Source organism: Gobius niger (assembly GCF_951799975.1).
Source record: "Gobius niger genome assembly, chromosome: 3".
Lineage (NCBI taxonomy): Eukaryota > Metazoa > Chordata > Actinopteri > Gobiiformes > Gobiidae > Gobius > Gobius niger.
The window spans coordinates 34,147,396-34,168,309 of record NC_136854.1 but is presented as its reverse complement, the minus strand read 5'-3'; the positions used below and the strand labels follow the sequence as shown (position 1 = coordinate 34,168,309).

At 40.5% G+C, this 20,914-nt stretch overlaps 1 protein-coding gene across 6 annotated transcripts in view; it reads left to right on the top strand.

Annotated features, from left to right (window-relative positions):
- The window catches only part of sh3pxd2aa (SH3 and PX domains 2Aa), a 179,335-nt gene that overhangs the window by 11,225 nt on the left and 147,196 nt on the right, over nucleotides 1–20,914 (top strand). For all 6 annotated transcript variants that reach the window (XM_079553291.1, XM_079553290.1, XM_079553294.1 and 3 more), the window contains exon 2: nucleotides 9,047–9,127. In XM_079553291.1, the coding sequence (XP_079409417.1) occupies nucleotides 9,047–9,127 (81 nt within the window). The remainder of the gene's footprint in view (nucleotides 1–9,046; nucleotides 9,128–20,914) is intronic.

The window sequence follows — 20,914 nt, the reverse complement described above, 5'->3', positions numbered from 1 at the left end:
CACCAAGCTTCTCTCGGCTCCCTTTGGCTTTCTTCGCTTGTTGTAACTCCTGGTTCTACACTTCATCTGTAAGTCTATCTATTCTATTTTTTGTGATTTGTCTGCTGTGACCATTGCATTATGTTATAGCTTGAATTAGATGTACAGAAGTTTTCTAGCTGTTGTTCAAGTAATACAGGTGGGACATAGGCTTTTTCTTGGTGGGTATCCTGGGTTGGTCCTGACTTGGGAACACGGATAAGTCTACTTTGGCCAACTGACTGTAGTTGCTTTGACTTAAACTTAAACCTGGTTTGGACCTGGTTCAGAGCTGAAATGGGTCTGCTTGATTGTGGACAAGAACTCTGATAAAGATAAGCAAATTCTACATTAGGTTTGCAAACTTTTATTTATTTTTGGCTCTATTGGTCTACAGTTTATAATGGCAGGGTTTCCACTGGGCATTAAAAGCATTAAAAGTCATTGGATTAAGACCTTAAATGTCATTAAAAATAATCAAATTGGCTTCAAGCTGGTATTAAATATAAACTTCTCGGAAAGTAATGACTTCGACTCAACTAGTTCCCTGCAAAAATCTGGTCTAAAACACATTCAGCTGCAGTTTTTGGCTGACATTATACTCTGTTTTTTTCCTCTAAAGTTTCCCGTTGTGTCTAATTTGCTTCCAGAACATTTTCCCTCATTCCCCTGTTTGATGGAATGTTAGAAAGGAATTTTGCACAGATTTTTTGTTCGATTGTGGCATTAAAAATCGAGCATTTGGACATTAAATGGCATAAAAAAGCATCACATTTGACTTCCTGCTACCTGTATAAACCCTGTAATGGTATAGACCTGGTTTTAGCCCAAGTCCTGGCTTAGAATTTGGTCAATTTCAGTCTTTTTTGGTTTTTTTTATTTTCGTCCATATTTTCGAGTTTACACTCTCAGTTGTACAGGAGTTTTCCATTTCAGAAAACGGTTCCCAAGTTATCATCTGCACTAGCTTTAGTGTGGAGGACGTGTCACCTCTCACCACAAGAGGCTTCATTAGCAACTAATGACCTCTCGGCAGCAGGCTGGATGAGGACTATAACTCGGGACAGATGGCAGCTTGAAACCCTTATACTACTATACGTTTTATCATTCCTTTCATTGTTTTGCTTATTCAATCCAGTTCAGTGACGAGAACATGAAAGGCAACGATCGTCTGAGGTTCTCGCACAGCTGCTCTGAATCCCTGGATAGCCTATAAACTCCAATATTAATATCTGTGTTTGATAGATGCAATAAAATAATCACAAGTCCAATTTGTACTCTTGTAGGATTGCTTTCGTCTTTGCTTTTTGTGCGTGAATGGGGCTTTTGTTTCTCGTCCCACCTCGTCCATGGGAACAGCAGATGTAGCAGGGCTCGTTCTTCTATCTGGGACACTCAAGCCCCCAAAGCCTTCCTTGTGTTTTTTTTCCCCCTTTTCTCGCGTTTACGTCCCGCATTTATGAATCCATCTTTGGGTGCTTTTCTTTTATTAAAGAAAGACGGCGCTCTCTAAATGGAGTATTGACATGTGACTTGATGTGAAAAAAAACAAATCTTTCATCAACAAAGCCCGGCTCTTTGTTGATTACAATAAGCAGCGTGTTTTATTCTTTTTTTTTTCTTCAATAGCAGTAATTACAGATGCTGTCTAAAGCGGACTCCTACAGCTACTATGGCGTACACCGATTTGCCTTTTCACTGTTGGATGTTCTTTTGTAATTTTCCCAGCTTCATAAACATTTGAAAGGAAGCTATGGGAATCTTGACTTAAGGGGGTGCTTTGGTGTTGCCGTTTTGCATAAATTAACTGCATGATTAGCATTTCTTGACGTTTACAATGTAGGCTTCTCGTCGCTTTTATGTCAATCTGTCACTAGCAACTATAGATGAAAGTAGACAGATCTAGAGGCTTATTTTCTGAAAGCCATGTTACTTGTTATCTGACTGATTTAAGTGCCTTCATTTTATATTAGCTAAAACTTACTAAATGCTACCATGTTGAATACATCTTTTCACAACTTCACATGATCTTTACAGACACATTTCCTCCCCATATGGCCTTTCTACCGAGTCAAGTTTTGTTCCTGAAAAACCTCCATCGGGTGCATGTTGGTTCACTGGATATAATTGTGCTCTGAGTCAGACTGCAGCATGACGGGCTATTTTCGAGGTTGCATGACCGCGTTGCAATTCCTTAGCCGAGGTACAGAACTATTAGCAGGGACGAGCAACAACAGGAGCACATTTACACTAAAGACACGTCCTCCTGGTCTAGTCTACTCCGGGGCCATTTTAGCGGCTGGTGCTGAATGGGAGTCTATTTATGGGCCGAGGCAGGCATTAAGGTTAAGCGTGATATTTTGGGAGTTGGTTTGACCATGGATACTGCTGGTTGAGATTTCCACCGCGGTTGCCATCACATGCATCTGCTTTTGAGCTTCTTTTTCACTACAGCCTCGCCTTGAAACCACCCATTGCCTAAATTCATTTGCACCTGACATGAATTTTGGAAGAAAAAAACTACTGATTTTCAAGGGCCAGACGTTCCAATTGTAGGCCGAAGTAAAGCGCCACTTTCTACAAATGCCAGTGTTGTACATCAAACATGGCCTAAATGGGTGCTGTGCTAAGAAACTTTAAAAAGGAAGTGACAGTATTTATCACATTCCTTGAACACTTTAACATTTTGTCTTTGATTTGTGTATATTCCTCAAACCGAAGACCCGATACTGGGAGAGAAACAAAAACACGGGTTAGTGCCTGTAGATTAGATATTGATCAAAATGAATGGATGAAGTGTACAATAAATACATTGCCTGACCAACTGTGTTAACTGGGGTTGCTGCATTTGTTCAGGTCTAGGTAAAGCAAGGTTCAGATTAGCTGAGCTGAATGACCAGGTTGTTCCATCTTCTTCTCTGGCATGTAGCCTGGTAAACCACACCCACTTTTCTGCGTGAAAGAAGGTGGGTCTGGACACATACGGCAAACATGTGGCTGACTAGCAGCTGAGGCTAACTAATCATGGATGAGGATTTTGCCTCCGTACTCTCGTCAGTTTATCTTCAGTTCATGTTTTCTGAATTGGACTACAGGGTTACTCCCCGCCATTCCGACACCCCCCCACTCTGACATTGAGGTCTAATTGTCGGAGTGGTGACACTTTTATCTTTTGTACAACGTCCTGCCATTCCGACACACAAGATTATTATTTAATGTGGGCCTGCTAGAACTAACCCTAACCATACCATAGCCCTAACCTTAAAGGAACAGGCCACCGTTTTTCCATACTACGATATGTTCTTACCTGAGTTTTGATGCGTACCTGTCTGGTCTTTGTGAGTGCCCATGGAAGAGCGGGGTAGCTTCCAACTTCACCCCCGTTTTTAGCTAATGGAATATGCTGGGAGAGGCCAAATGCTAAGCTCAGGTAAGCACATATCTCAGTATGTAAAAACAGTGGCCTGTTCCTTTAAGGAGAGTGGAGAAACTGAACAAGCTACCCGTTCATAATGCTCCAATTGCTCCTTTACCAGACTAACTTCCCTGTGTGGAATGGACTGGGGATGGCATGGAAGAACCAGGCAAGATGGCACGGGCATATTCCAAGATGACAATGCCAATGTGAAAGAGATGTTCAGGGAGCTTGAGAGCTAATTTTCACATGGATTGGCCACGACAAAGTCCAGACCCCTTTGAGAATCTAGGAGATGTGCTGTACAGTAGAGTGGTCACACACACTCTCCCAACATCAACACAAGATAGAGTGTCAGCTTATTGAAACAATGCCACAGCGAATGCGCACTGTTCTCAAAGGTTTAACGAAATATTAGAGCGTGTGATTTTTTTCAGGCAGTAATTTAGGCAATTTAGGCTTAAATAATTATAATTGATAATAATCTCCATCAATAAGCCATATTTGTTCACAGATTTCACTGGCTTTACTTTTGCAGCCTCCTGTGTGTAACAAGCTTTTCTTCTGTACACAAGACTACAACTTTTAATAGAAATACTACCAATGCAGAATAGGGTGAAGCCGAGTACTGCGTCTGCATCTCTGCCTGAGTTGCACTGTGCTTTATTTAGAGTCTGACTGGCTGACCAACAAATGTGAACACACCCTAAAATATGTAGCATTTGTGTGTTGTACCTTCATTTCAATGCAGATAACTTCACATCTAGTCATACCAGTGACAGTGGTGATTTGAGGTCACTCAGAATAAAAAGAATCCCTGTGTTCAAGCTACGTTATCCCAGTTTTACGATAACATTTTCAATTGTTGCTAAAGATGATCCAAATCTACTCGGTTTGCCGTACACCATGGCGGATATGCCTTCCTTCATCTACCTAGAGGAAGCTTTTTGTGTCTTGTCATTAGGCCATACCACTGTGGGCTGGCACACGCTAACAGAGAGTTATTTTGGGTACAGCCTATGTGCACGACCAAACTGAAGCGTAACTTAAAAGCGTTTCATAAAGCCTTGAAGCCATTGCAACTGAACAACACTGCAAGTCACAGAAATTACATTATTTTTGTGTATATTTTTGTTAATGACTAAAACACCACCTCTGGCTTATGCAAAAAAATATGTTACACCCCTAGAAGAAATAGTGGCTGTTGCTATAGAAGACATTTCGTGACTTTTGGGATTTTGTAGCTCTGCAGCACCCCAGGGAGCCCATTTTGAAAGCAATAAATGCCAAAGCTAATCGCTTCTGACGCCCCGCTGTGCTAAGAACAAATTTGACAGTGTAGTGTGACTGTGACAGGCTGGGAATGCCGGTAGCACTGTTTGCATGGTTCTGAACATAATGCGGTGGCTCGTCTCCAAAAGCAGCTGAAACTGGTCCAACACTTGCGGGGCATTTTAACCCTCGGCTTTGTTGTGGAATGTCCTTTGCCCCTTATTTTGTCACGTCATTGTTTTGATATAAGAAGGGCTGCAGGGGTTATTGCAATATCCACAAGAAAAAAGTTCTTCCATCTTGCCTAAAAATGTGGAAAAGTACAGTTTTAGAGAAGATTTTCCTAACTTAGACCATGTTTGCCTTTTTCTCAAGTCTTGTTTTGACAAAAATTGCTGAAAAAAGTTATCGCAATATTGTGAGTAGTGAGTGAGTGTGTGGTTTAGCCGTGCTTTTGTCAACCCCAGGGCAACTGTGGCTACAAACGTAGCTTATCACCACCAGGTATGGAGTGAAGCTTGTGTCATGTGAAAAGTGCTATACAAATACGATTCCCCTCCCCTAAAATAGTTATCGAATATTTTGTAATATTGTGTTGCCCTAATTGTAAGACAAATGACAACAGTGGTGAAATTTGTATTTGATTGGACGCCGGGTTTGGGTGTTACAAATCTGGTTCACTTTCTATCTGTAAACCTGCAACACCGGACAGGTTTCCTCCAGGTACTCCTTAGTGGTAGGTTTCCCCTACCACTAAAAACAATACAATGTACAATAGGCCAGGATAAATGAGAGTGAGTTTGAGAGTGCGAATGGGGGACAACAGATGGATGCATGTAACCATGTATGTTCATTAACATGCACTGTCCCAAGTACCAAATAAACACATTTTCAGCTGTCAGCAGTGCAGGTAAAGTTTGCAGAAAGGGACTATAAACTATACCTGACCTTACCGAATTCACAATCATAGACATGTAAAATAAAATATAAACTTTTCCACACTTTGTTTTTCATAGTCCTGCAATTCAGGTATTGACATCCTGTGTGTTGTTTAGTCTCAAGTTAATTTTATTTGTTCCATATGTGTATCTTTTTAATGGGGCTGGGACAAAATGTTGGATTGTCTCGTATCACAATACCAAGAATACCAAGAAGTATCGCAATACTTTCAATACTTGTGTTTGGAGGCATTTTTATCATGCAGTAAAGTAGCAGTTACACAGCACTTTGTTACATTTTGTGTTCATGCACTTTTCAATCTTAGCACTTCAATAAATGTCATTTGGTTTATAAACTTAGGACACGTTACACGTTTCAAGGTAAACATATCACTGATCATAATGACTTACGGCATCGCAAAACGTATCGGCTCGGCCCCTGAAAGTCGAGGTTGAGTCTTAATAGTGATCCCACATGATAAGACAGGCACGTTAGAGGAGGCATTTTCCAAATCAGGATCCCGAAACAATTCAGTCGACCTAATTATGATTTTTTTTTAATGTGGAGTGAAGTATTTAAGGCTACTTTATGGCAACAAAAATGGCAGAGAGTTACTCATTCTTCAAAGAAAAACATATAGCTACTGGATGCGCCTTCGGTAATGTAATAAAGCCTATGCAGAAATATAGGAAGCCTTTGGGGAGCTACTTAGAAAGGGCCGGCGAGCTACTGGTCGCTCCTGAGCTACTGGTTGAAGATCCCTGCGCTAAAGGAAGCTGCTGCAGTGCGTTGGCAGACTGACAACAAGAGGTATTTTTCAAAGTCACTAAATTGTAGTTGTTTCTTCTTTATGTCAAACACACACTGTTTTGATGTGTATATTTGATGAGAAAACAGCCTTTTTTTTCTGCGGCTGAAAAAACGACAACTCTGAAAATCAGTTCACAAAGGTAGACTTAGTTCTGGTGTCTTACCAAGTTCTTAAGTAGTATTTGATTAAGAGTTAAGTGGATTTTGTTGGTGATGACCGGATTGAACAGGTTAATGCCTGTTGTAAACACCATTGTCCTGTCTGCTCTGTAGCTAATGATACCCCTTGCACAGTTTGAATAGACATAACTTTACAATAGACCCAGCGGTTCTCAATCGGTGTTTCCTCCAAACTCGCCTTTATCGTATCACCGAACGATTCTTCACATGAATTCAACAGCTTTTGTTTATTTGGGGCAAAGATTAAGAGAGGATGATGCACAGTGTATATACGGATTAGAAAGAGTCGTGATTGGATTAAAGGAAAAAAGTATGGTCTAAACAGCTGCTAAAAGATCACTGTGTATGTGCAGCTTTACCTAAAGCCATTTGAGTTTAATGACCTTAGTGAACCAGCTGCTCTTTACAGATGCTCGCGAGACATGTTCAGAAAGACAAGTGGTGCTGCATTTTGGTTTTTTAGTTCATTATAATGTTTTATGATAATGAATTGCTACAGTGGGCTGTATTCTATTTTGCATTTCATTCATTAATTGGTCTATCCATGTCTGATGGGTAAACATTTAATTCTTGTGATACGGATATTGCAAAAACAACCATTTGCAGCCCTAATTGTATGCATATTTTGTAATCAATTAAGGCATGTCTAATATTAGCTTGACTGTATGTGATCCCACCATGTGCAGCAATAATGGATTAGACTTACATTCGTCATTCTGTGAAATGAACTGTTCCCTCTTCAAAAGCCATTATCTACTTGAATATTTGACTCGAATCAGATTTCTTTTTAACGTCTCCCTACATCTGCAACAGTAGTGCAATCCCACCTGCTATACCTCTCCACCTATCTGATCACGACTGCCTTCTGGCCTGTGGATCTGATACCATGCTTATCAGTGTTTTATTATATTAGGGGTCACACTTAGCTCCTCTTGATGCTTAAATGAACTGGATCGCCGTGTTATCGAGCCTCTCAGGGCAGCGCTGCATATCGCCGGCTCGAGCTGGAGGCTAACGGCCCATTCTGATGATGGATGGGGAGTGATGTCACCGCTGTAGCCTCCGAGATCTGACAAATTTATGACGGTGTCTATGAATCTGCTCCTGGACTCGCCCGCTGTGTGAGACTAAAGAGTGGGCAAGAGGGCTGAGGGGTTGTATTCTGAAGTCTCAGAGCAAACACGTACAGAAACTTATTGCTTATGGATACAAATTAGTAGTGTGACAATTTGATGTATTGCAATATTTTACGGGACTTTTTATTCCAATGTCAATACTTTTGTTGACGTCATGCACATTAATGAGCGACGTTGTTAACAATGTTGTTCAAGAGGACAGATGAAAAACAGGCAGCAGTCTGGATGTCTTATACAGGAGTTTATTTACCATCGGTGCGAGACCCGGAGACATGAACCTGAGACATTGTGCTAGTCCTGCCATTCAAGTCTGTCCATGCTTCTACAGAAAAGGGATAAATACCCTCTCAGAGCGTCATACTGATACGCAAGCATTCAGTGGCTGAGAGTGGGCGCCTGAGCACCACAGTCAAGAGATAGTACGACTGTACAGCCTGACCCAGTATGATAAATAGCGATTTAATGTTATCCTCTAACAGACGTCATGCATGTTAATGAGGTTTCAGGGCTCTGCTGATTTCACTGTCAATAGAGGCCAATAATGAGCAAGAATTCAGCCAGAACAGTAGGGGGCAGCACTACAATTGTAAGCACTTTGACCAAACACCGTCACACAAATATATTACTTTTAATGATTTAATGACAGTTTATATAATTGTAAATAGGATGAATTTGGTGTTGAGTTATTCCTTTTGAAATGTGACTGTGGTTTCTTTATTTAAATGTAAATGAAGTGATGTCACTGACAGATCAATAAACCCAGTGAGTTATTCAGGGATCAGTTATTCATTTATTTATTTATTTATTTAAGAAAAAAGGGTACAAATGTATATGATGAATAATATGTTGTATGTTAAAATAAAGGTTGTTTCAAGAAATTTTATTATTTTTGTGCAATATATTGATTATCGTGAGATTATCGTTATTGTGAGCCATGTGCCGCGTATCGTATCGAATCGTGAGGTTCCCAACCCCTAATACAAATAGCGCTGAAATCAATCCTAAATCAACCTTATTCATTTGTTGACATTCAAAACAGCCAGTTGAATATCATGCAGTCTGGCCCCCACCTCCATATGCAGCTACGCAGTGTTGTGAGAGCATTGATTAACTTCAATAATGACATCAGGCTTTGAAACAATCTCCCCCATTTGTCGCATCATCTGTTAGTCATTTGCACTTGTGGTAATTATCTTGTTTGAAGCTTCAATTAAAAAGTCAATTACAGCCATTTGCGGATGATGTTTTAACCCTACTTTTTCCCTCTGTTTTTCAGGTTTATGTCATCAATGTAACATACTCTGACAACACCTCCCACATCATCTACAGAAGATACAGCAAATTCTTCGACCTCCAGGTAATTGGCTGTCACTCAACCGTTTTCCAATGCTTCCTGGGCTTGAATCAAAAACACCACCGTGGCATTTATGAGTTTTGTGAGATGCTATGAGCGTCCTGTTGCTGGATTTGTAAAGGGGTTCAGCTTAGGTTGGATTCCACTACATTAAGAGAATGCTTTTTTTCTTGGTTTGATTGTGGCATATCATGTTTTGTTCTTCAATATCCTGCTGTAATCTTTAATTTGAACCATCTTTAGATCTGGATTTATACTGGATTAGTCACAAAGTCGCAAAAAGTAATCTAGAAATAAACAACATTTTAACTAATTATCTAATTCAAAGAAGTTTTTATATACTACTATACTTTATATTCTTGAATTAAGAAAAAAACATCAACAGCATGGACACATTTATTGATATTATTTAATCAAATCAAGGACAAATCTACTTAATTCAAGAAAATGTTACTAATTCCTAGATTAAGTTTTGCTGTGTTTAGATCTGCTTTTGTCCTTCCTGTATCCTTATAGTTCCAATTTTAGGTTTGGACCTTGTTTAGTGCTGAATTTGCCACGATTTTATCCAGTGTCTGGTTTGCTGGCACCTCTATTTTGCTTGGGTGTTTTAGGATTTGGACCAGCCCATTTTTAGGTTTAAAGCAATACAGTTACTTGTTTACCTTAATAAATCCTTTTCGTAGTCCCACTGGGGGTAATGCGTGTTAATGGGATGATTGGAGGTCTTTCATCTCCCCCTGGTGTCTCTGGCCAGAAAACCACACTTACACCTTTCCCTGCTTCGACTCGGTGCACCAATACACACTAATGGAATCAAGAAGAAGAAGCTAACAGGCTAACGGGCAAAGCTAACTGCGGGCTAGCGCCACTTAAACAGTATTTACAGCCACGTTTCAGTGAAAAAAATTATCTCCATTGTGTAATTGGATGTACAATATCCCTCTCTCCCTTTGTCTGTCAGTGTAGTATTTACTCTCACGCACAATGAATGAGTAAAAAACAGTAACATGCTACGATACCTGCAGTGGCGCTTATGGCCTCTAGGGGCAAGAGTTACTTAGTTCTGCTTTAACTCACCTGGAATGTCGTTACCTATAGAGCAAAAAATCTGGAATTGACATTTTCTCTTTTCACATGGGCTTCCACATACAAAATCTTGGTCTAATACATCTCCACAGTCAGCAGGCCGTGTTATATAAATTAGATATATCTTATTGATCCACTTTTTACACATGGGTTGCTCATGCCTTCCTTTTTCAGTCTTTCGCCTTTTTGCCCACTTTTGGTTGGACCAGATTAAGCTCTGGTTTAGATCTCTTTTCACATCTGTGATCTCTTGGTTTAGTCCGGGTTTGGGTTAAGACCTCGTTAAGCTCTGATTTGACCTGGTTCAATCTTTGAAATACATGTGTGACAGGCTGTCTTGTCTATTTTCATTATTAGTTCATGGAATATTGCCTGTTGATGCTACTACCAGTATACGCCAGTGAGATCTTACAATTCTATGGTGAAATACTGTGGGAATAGAGCATTCCATATTGCAAGAAATGTTACTCCAATTTCGCTCATTTTTTGGATACATATTAAACCAATATTGCGCCCATTCTGTTGTGAAAACTTTGTGCCGTGCTATTGGTATAGATTAATGTGTAAGACTCATGGCTGTGCACTACCTCCCTGTCTCGTGTTCTCCACACCTCGTCGCCTCCCGAATCAATGTGTGCGTTAGTAATTGGTCGGGGAGCAGGGGAGACATGCTTTGTATCCCGTAGCCTTGTAGAGAGGCAGCCGAGCACAGCCCCTCTCTCCCTTCCACTGCTCTGAACTGCTCTATAGCACACCCCCCTCCTCCTCACATCTCGGCTCCGACTTGCCCTCAAAACGTCAGGGAGCTTGACAGGCCTTTTTTATAGTACAAGCAAGAAATTCACATAGAAGTCAATTTAATGTCACTTCCAAGCAGTCGCTGTTGGATTCGATGAAGCTGGGTGATGATTGGATGCTTTTGAATTAAGTCCTATGAGTTTGCTCCTTTCCCCCACCAAAATCTGTCTGTACTTTCTGCCTAAAGGATATAGCTGCCAAAGTGCATGCATGTTATGAAATTAGTTTCTAATCTAGTCAGCTGGTATTGATGGGTTTGTGCTGTTGGACGGCAGATGCCGAGTTTCAAGAGAAGTGCTCTAGTTGTCAGCGAGACGAAGATCCTTAAGTTCTGTTCTAGGACGTTTCGCCTCTCATCCAGGAAACTTCGTCAGCAACACTAAAGATTTCTACCAACAGGCGGGCTAAATATAGACCACTTGTGATCAAAAGTAGAAATGTGCTATGCCGTTACATAGTTATAATGGTATGGGGGGAAAAAGCGTTTTTCATAGACTCAAAGCAGTAGAATATAGTGGGTGGAAAACTGCAATTCTTCAAGGAATAGGCCACCGTTTTCCCACACTGAGATATGTTCTTACCTGAGCTTAGACGAGTTGATGTGTACCTGTCTGGTCTTTACGCATGCGCTCACTCATGCAAAAACTCCAAACATGTTATATATATTATTGTAATGCATAACAATACCTTAGGAGCACTTCAACATCCGTGCAGTAAAGTCGAAGTGTTCCTAAGGTGTTATTACGCCTTACAATATACAATATTGTACCCCTTTTTATCCGCTTAGAAAATCGACATATTTAATTTTGTGTGCCTATACTTGGATCATGTAACTACTCACATAGCCGTATTTAAATAGGGAAAACATGAAAGTACTTGGTTGCTTTTAACTTCATTGCTGTTTGGGTCCTTGAGGAGAGGCTAGATGCTAACAACATGTTCAGTGTTTTTGCGTGATTGAGCACACACTTAAAGACCAGACAGGTACACATCAACTCGTCTAAGCTCAGGTAAGAACATATCTCAGTATGGGAAAACGGTGGCCTGTTCCCTTATGCCAAAATTAAGGCCAGCAGTGACATTGCTCACCTGGTTTTAAAACATGCTGTACAGACAGTATGTCAAAAACACAAAAGCTTTGGTAGCTATGGTTATGATTTAAACAAGCTCAGCTGCAGGTGCGACTGAAATTGCACAGAATCTTTTTTTGCCCGTTGTGTCCAATTTAGTTTTTCAATATTACAATTTCCCCTTATTTCCCTGTTTGATTGAATATATAGAAATCTCAAATAGATGTGCCAAGAATTTTCTCATCTGCTGCATTAAAGGGGCTAGATGCAAGTTGGCCATTTTATACTCACTACTGCCACCTCAGGTCATGTAACTGCATCTTCTATATTAAGCTCGTACATGATGGCACTTTGGACCCGAATTAACACCTTTTTGAATGACAGTGCAGGATTTTAGAGGCAGTTGTGGTGAACAGGTCTCATTCTACACCTTAGGACATAGGTGTCAAACTCTGGCCCGCGGGCCAAATTTGGCCCGCAATGTATTTATATTTGGCCCGCGAGGCTATACCAAATGACTACTCGAGCTGGCCCACCGGTATTATACTTTTTTTTTTTTTTTCAGATTTTCCATATCTGGACTTACTATTAAGTTATAGATTGTATAGTAATAAGTGTTGCTTGTTCCATATTCAATGTTAAAGCTAATCTTGTTTGGGTCCATATTAAAAGGTTCATTTGTTCAATGGTGGCCCGCGACTTTGTTCAAGTTTTACATTTTGGCCCACTGTGTATTTGAGTTTGACACCCCTGCCTTAGGACATTGTTGAAACATGTAGGGGGAGGAAAAAACTAAATTTTTACATTTTTAAACGTATAGTCCCTTTAACAATATATTATTTATTAAGGCATTTAAATGTTAAAACACATTCAATCTGACTTGCCGCCACCTCTTGTTTAACTTTATGTGCACTAACACATCTGTCTAACTTGTGTATTCTCATCTTCTCTATTGGGACCTAGCATTTGAGATACAACCATGGCCTATTCATTGTGCCACAGTGGAGTTACCCCATGCTGCTATAGGCTGGAGGAGCCCATGTGCGCTGCAGCAGAGGTCTGTGGGGTCATAGTAAATATGAAAGGTGTCCAGTGAAAGAGTTGCAGGGGGCACTGCTCAATAGCCCCACTGTGCTATAGTACCCCAGGAAATAATGTTTCAATCAGTGCGTGAGAGGTGAGGAGAGACCCCAATGCTGCTGATTACCTTCGATGTGCAGGATGAAATCTGCCTTTAGACGCCTGCCAACATCTTCAGAAATGCATTTGATTCTTGTTTTATCTCGCTGTTCATATTTCAGTGTTTATGCCCCTTGATGTGCTTAATGTGCACAGTGAAATGAGGTCACAAATCTAATTGAAATATTAAGATTGCATGTAAAATGAAGAGTGGAGGTGGGATCATTGTGTTAGCTGCATGCTCTATGGTAGTTTCCTTCTGTTTTGCGTTTATAAGCGGAGATGTGGAGGAAGCTAATGAACCTTAATGGGTCATGGATGGCTTGGCACAAAATCTCCTCCCGTCAGCAGCTGAAGATTGATTTTGTGGGCTTTGTCGGATGGGGCCGGGCAAAGGTCAGACGACGTGGTTTCCTCAGATTGAGTTGTCAAAGAAAGAGCTTTGAGTTTTACTGGTAGCGGATTGGTTAACTCCACCTTGTTATTTCAACATAATTATATTGTACAAAAATCAAGAATTGGTCGATTGTTCAAAAAAGCCAGACTGCCATTTGCAAATGTGTTTAATATTTCTGTTGTTTTAGGAAATATTGATAGACTCACGCCTTCTCTGTCGGTGAATGGGCTGTGAAAGTCCCCAGTGCAGCCTTTGATCGCACTCTGCGCCTTTGATGGGCCCGTTTTGATGCCATTGTTTTGGGAGCTACCTGCGGCGTCCTGACAGTCCAAACATTATTCTGCTCCAGAGGCCTTGTTGTTCTCACATGACCCTAACCAAAACGTGTCGCAGCTCTCGCCCTGCTGGGTAGAGATGTCCCAAAAGCACATTTGAGGATTACCATGTGGACAGGAAACATTGTGGTTTTGGCTACTGACACAAGAATAACAGCAATAATAAAAAGGGAAATCTTTATTTTTTCTTTACCGTTCAGCGCTTTACGCAATGAAGGTTTGGATTTAGCCTCTTACCACCCGCCTAAACCGAATGCATTCTCTCCTCTTTGCCTAAAGGCCAGAGTAACGCCTCATTTGAAAGCTAAGACCCACAAAACTGATGATTTCCTCGAGTTGTTGCCGTGTTGTTGCCAATATGTTGCTTTTCCTCTCAGTTTTGCAAACTTTTGTTGTTACTGTTTGTCACTTTTTTGTTGCATTTTGTTCCATTTTTGTCACTTTTTGCTGCTCTTTTGTTGAGTTTTTCGTCTCCTTTTATCGCTTTTTTGTTTCAATTTATTGTCACATTTTGTCTCTTTTTTGCTGCACTTTCATCACTTTTTTGTCACTTTCTTGCTGCTCTTTTGTCAAATTTTTGTTGAGTCGCTTTTTTTTGTTGCTCTTTGGTTGCCCTTTTCTTGCTATTTTGCGCCATTTTGCCTTTGCATCCTCATTTTCTTCTAATTTTTCATCTCCATTTTGACGTTTTTTTTCCCCCCAAGAAGCTTTTAGATTTGGGTAATGCCAAACTGGAGAAAATGTGATCGGTTCAGGTGGGAGTTAAGAGGTTAAGAACCGAACTACAGTTTTTTTCTTTTTTTTTGTGAGCTTTAATTTTAAAGCAGCTTTGTATATTATAAAGCATTGCCTATTTTATTGTGAGACTATAAATACTGCCAAAGGATGAACATTTGGCCATTATTTTCAAGCTTCTTTTATATTGTACTTGCACCGTGATGCACCAGACCGTGAGATAGCTGAACCATTTTTCCCACGTCAACCAGCCCTAGGATCTACACAGTTAAAGTGTATTTCCTATACAGTAATAGTCACCTTGGGCACCTTTTTATATACAGTTGTCTTGGTCAAGCATGAAAAGATATTTGTGCCACTAGGCCTGTCTTTGATGTCCAACTAAAAGCAGCTTTGATGTAGCAGTTGTAGCATGGACCATTAGGCACCTGTTTGTCTCTTTCTGTAACTCGCGTATAGAGCTGCACAAAGCCTCGCCTTGAGCCCATACGTTTGCTCCAAAGTTACGGCAATGTATGAAATAAGCTTCATGGAAGTCCTTGGAAAACCCATAAACAAAGAATGTGTAAAGTTTATAGGTGCACTCTTTGAGTCCTGATGAATAGTGCTTGAAAAATGTGAATATGAACTTGAATCACCAAAATGACTAGGTTTGTAATGCTCAGTGTATTCCTTCAAGGTTAACTAAAGAAATGAAGACACAATTCAGTAAACTTATAGAATGTGCATATTTCTATTCCTTCTGTTTATTATATTGTCTGCACTTGTAACCTCGAGTCTGGACATTCCTTTGCCGTTACTGTCAGTCTGACCTCCTCAGTTCAGTGAGTTTAGTACCAAGCAGGATGTGACTGATGCTGCCCACTGTGATCCATATACTCTGATGTGGTTCTGTCCCACTGAATCAGGCGCTGTGCCCTTCTGGCTAATGTGGACCCGCTGCACTCACTCAGGCGGGATAGGGTCCTCAGGAGAGGGTCTGGGACTTACAGGAACCACATTTGGGATGCATGATGCTAACACATTGCAACACCAGAGCAGCAATATTGCAAAGTCAAGGCTCATGCGTATTGAACGTTGTATTGTATCACATGTGCTTGTTGTGTGAGAGCAGGTGATAATGATTGAGTGTCACTGTCTGTTAGAATGTCAAACACATCTTTATCTTGTTTTCTTGGTTAGAAAACGTAACATTGACTTAAACAGTGGTTCTCGACTGGTGGGTCGGGACACAAAAGTGGGTCGCGGAACCGTTTTAAGTGTGTTGCAAGTAGAGATGCACCGATCCAGCTTTTTTGCTACCAATACCAATGCTGATTCTGGGGTTTGAGTATCTGCCTATATCCGATTTTTACCGATACCAAGAGACTTAAAAGTGGCTTTCTCTGAGTGAAAAGTTTAACTGACTCTTTTCTCCATTGTAATATCAATAAAGTCATATTTTATTGTCATGTTACAGATCAAGTATCAATTATATCTATTGATAAACTCTTGGATAAACATTTAACGAGGATGAATTTTCTACACACTTAGTTTACATTAATATAAACGACCCACATGAAGTGATCTGATCATTACAAATATGTCAGATCAGTAATTTCTTAAACTAAAATACAAACGCTTGGCTTCAGCAGTGGTTATTTTATTTTATTTGGCTACTTTAGGTATTTCTATCATAGTTTCTGAACCAGCCTTGATTAGTTGTTGTTAGCATTAGCATGCTCCAGCTAGCTTTAGCATGCTATTGCTAACTGCAGAATGTTGCGTGACGATGAAAAATACCTTTCCGAGGGTTACAACTAACTGAGTGATTGTATTCTCCAGGTTCTTAGCTTTACAATGATATATAGCATGCTCATATTCACTAAGATTTAGGTGGTTGAGAGCCAAAACTAGTATCGGTTCAGTAGTAACCGATACATGATATCGTATTTTTTTCCAGTATCGGCTCCGTTTTCCGATACCAGTATTGGATCTGTGCATCCCGAGTTGCGAGCCTTTCCACAAAAACATTTAATATGGGCTGTATATCATTGTAAAGCTAAGAACCTGGAGAATACAATCGCTACAATCGTTAGTTTTAACCTTCGGAAAGGTTTTTTTGATCGTCGCGCAAAATTCTGCGGTTAGCAATAGCATGCTAAAGATAGTGGGAGCATGATAATGCTAATGAAAACTAATCAAGGCTCGGTCAGAAACTATGAAAGAAATATCTAAAGTTGTTGGTCCTGATGGCATACCAGTTGAGAACCACTGCCCTAAAAAAAACATATCCAGTAGTTTCGCTTCCTGATCCTCAATGCAGCTTCTATTAGCCCCTCCCACCCCTCTCCTCTTACTCTCCTTGGCTGCGCAGCTGTTTCAATAAAGAGCAAAAAAAGGAAAAGAAGAATGTGTGAAGCTATGATGATTGTTTTTATTTTTTGGTATTAAGTGATTGAAAGGTGAGGAAAGCTTTAACTGGATACGTAGGACCTCAGGAGGAGCTTTTTGGGAGCTGCTGCCGCAAAGGTGTGCGAGTGGTTCAAAATACAACTCCAGATATGTTTTTGATGAGAGAAAAACATTGAAATATGATGAAAAGCTTTTGAAACATGTTTTTTTTTACTAGCCAACATTTGTAAAACCCCTCAGTGCTTTTTTGATATATTGCGGCTTCCTGCAATATGGAAATGACATCATCTAATATCACGATAACAATAACTTTGTATGTTGCACAGCCGGTTTTTGAGATCCATTGAAATGTTTTACGGATAATGTTGAGCACCAGTTCTGCCATATCACTGCATAATATAATGTGTATAATCCCTCACAATAATGATGTGGTAGAGGAGGACATTTATATAGTGTGCACTCGTTGATTAAAATTCTGGCTGCTGCTGCTGCACCGTTGCTGCTGAGGCGAGATGTGGAGATGCCGTGGGTGCTTCTGGGTCATTTTTTACAAAGAGGCCTTTTAAAAGAAGTGTGTTTGTGGAACCTCCCTGAAAGAGTGGGCGATTGTGCCCTGGGTGTCCTCCAGCCGCAGGCAAAGTTTATATATTTAAAACCAAGCCTTGCCTAGCCATCAGAGGAAGGACAAGCTGTGACTCATATTTTACAATGAGGCTTTGATTTCCATTCCTGCTTCAAACTCAGTGGTTGCAACAGTATTAAAAAAAACTTCATTACTCCCTGTCTTCACATCAAACTGAACAAGAGACATTTTCTCGCAGAATAAAATTATAGCCATTAACCAGGGACAGCCTTTTATACTAAACCTATGGATAAGAAAAACTGAGCTATAACTATTGTGGACAAGACATGCTTCCTCTTTTCGTTGTTATACTTATTCTATTATTTGTGAAATCTACCTTCATTCTTTCTGTCTTTATCCCAGGATTGTAAATTATGTGGTACAGCAATTTATTTGGCATGTTTTACGCCAAATGCTCTTCACACTAAGGCACATGAATCGTAATCAATTCAAAATGGTGAGCTATAGTAAGCTCTAAGACAAGCAAGGAACATGGAAACTAGTTTGCGTAAGTAAGTGCTTTAAGACAGATCCCAAACTTTTCAGGCCGTGATCCCTAAAATCACTCAACCAACAACCCCCTTCTGTAAAATGTAATTAGCATAATGATTTCAGGTGGAAAACATAACAAGGCAGGAGACTTGGCACATCAATAAACATGGGTGCGTACTGCGTGAGATAAAGGATAAAGCCAAACAATCTTCCTCAGGCAAATGAACTGATTCTGATGATTCTGATTCTGATAAGATAATCGCTAAATCCATCAGACAACCAGTGCCGGTAACTTTACCGGAGTGGGTACGTTTCCATGGAGATGTGACTAAAGTCAGCAGTATTTAACATTTCAGTAGGTCAGTTCCTCGTCCGAATTCATTCTTTGATTACCCACTGCAGAAAAAGCATTTTCTGTGTCGAGCTGCCCATTAGCTGCATGGTTTGTATTGATGACAACAGTATAGTCCATAATGTTACACAGTGTGCCTTTAAATACTTACTTTATGTCTCACTCAATATGACATTTACAGCAGACAATGAAGAGGAATATTTAATTATTGCCCAACCCCCATCATTTCTGTAGTTTCAGTGATTTTTTAAACCATAGGCAAATATCGTGATATTATCGTTAATCGCAATTATTTCGGCCAAGATAATTGTGACCCCAAATTTCATTATCGTCCCATCCATAATTGTGTCCGAGACTTCCTTTCTGCAAGGTGCAAAACATTCCAAATCTGATTAATGATGCTAGTTTGGACAATGTATTACAGACTGTTTTCAATCAAAAATACATCAATTTTAATGTCCGAAATTTAAACCACTTCATTGTCCCGTGACCAACCCCCACTTTGGTAACCACTGCTTTAGGGTACGGTATAATTTTTTTTCCACGTGGTACAAAATTGACCTACACCTTCACACCTTCACACCTTCAGGTAATGATGCATGCCTGCGCAACTGCACAGTAAATACCAGTTTTCTCAAGGTCATCGATATGTTCTTTTCGAAAGAAGCTATAAAGATGCCAGCAGGAGATTGGAGGCACGCGCTGTCGGGTTTTTTTCAGGAGGGCAAATTATACAGTAGTGGTCGGCAGAGTGCTTTAAGTAAAGGTCAGTGAATTGGGAACCGCTAAGAAGGCTTTTTGATGGAAACATCTGTCTCCAGACCACGGCGCATTATCGGCATGCCATCCCTGAGAGTGCAGCAAAGCGCCCAGTGGCCAGAGTGGACTGCCTCGAACTTTTAGCCCCAGCTTTTTGTCCTTCGGCCGCTGCTGCTGTGAGTCGGATAAATGAGTAGGAGCATTGTTTCAGATTTCAGATAAAGGGTCCATTTTATGTTATTTATGAGTGTAGAGGCTGCGGAGAGAAAGCGGAAAGTGCTACAGGAAGGACACCTACACGCTGAAACACTAGACCTGTTCATCTGTGCCACAATCGGCCGTTTGACTAAAACTGAGCGCCATTGGGAGCCAAAAAAAAAGGAGAAGTATGTTATTTTTCCCACAGTCAGGGCACGGGTATCAGGAGAGAGGGCTAAATTTAGGAGTGCAGTTTTAGACATATGTAGGGCATTTTGAGGCATCCAACACTGACTGCGTTGAACAAGAAATTATGTTTTTGTGCTATGTATATATACATGCGGCTGTGCTTCCCAAACAAACACTTGTTGAGTGTCCAAGAAAGCCATCATTGTTTTTTGTTCCATTTCTTTTTTCCTCTTATACCTGTAGAATCAAGTAGAATACAAGCTTTGTGGTAATTTAGTGTAAAAGCATACCTTTGTGAAAACAGCCCTTAAAGCTAAGCAACCCCATTTTGCATTCCCACACTGCATCACTAGATGTGGCACATTCGCAAACAATGAGTGAACTTTGTACTGCAGGAGACCAGCTCCGCACCTCCCCTGCCTCACAGCGCACCCCCCAACACGCCTCACCTGCCCCCCATCATGTAAACACAAACACGTTGAGAGATCGCACATGTTTGAAGCAGCAGAAGTTTCATTATGAGAGAAGTTTACAAAAGATCGTGAACTGATAAACATCTGACCGACCTGCTCTGATACAGCTGAAATCCTCATGAAAAGTCAGTTTGTTTAATAATCCAACAACTCTTTTTTTCTCCTCATGATTACAGAAGGCACCGGGAGGCAAATGTTCTTTTCGTAGGTGAGTTCTGCCACTGTGTACGTTGAGACGTTGTGGCGTTCAAGGGTTGCTGGAAAAAAAGTTCTAATTCTAAATTTGTGTTCTAAATGCCAAAAAAAGAGACTTACATGAGAGTTGCATTTTTGCAAATAATAAAAAGTCTTAAAGGAACAGGCCACCGTTTCCCCCCAGTTTGGAGTTATAGGAATATAATGTGAACATCTTTTGTCTTTTTGCGTGGCTGAGGGAGCACAGTTCTTCTACATACGGTGAAAAAAATACGGGGGAAAAAAGTATTTGGTCAGTTTCTCATAGACTTTAGACGAGTTGATACGTACCTGTCTGGTCTTTGTTCGTGCCCGTGGAAGAGCGTGGTAGCTTCCAACTTCACCCCCGTTTGGAGCTGTAGGAATACATTGGGAGAGGCCAAATGCTAACAACATCTTTAGTCATTTTGTGTGACTGAAGGCATGCACAAAGACGGTTACGTATCAACTCGTCTAAGCTCAGGTAAGAACATA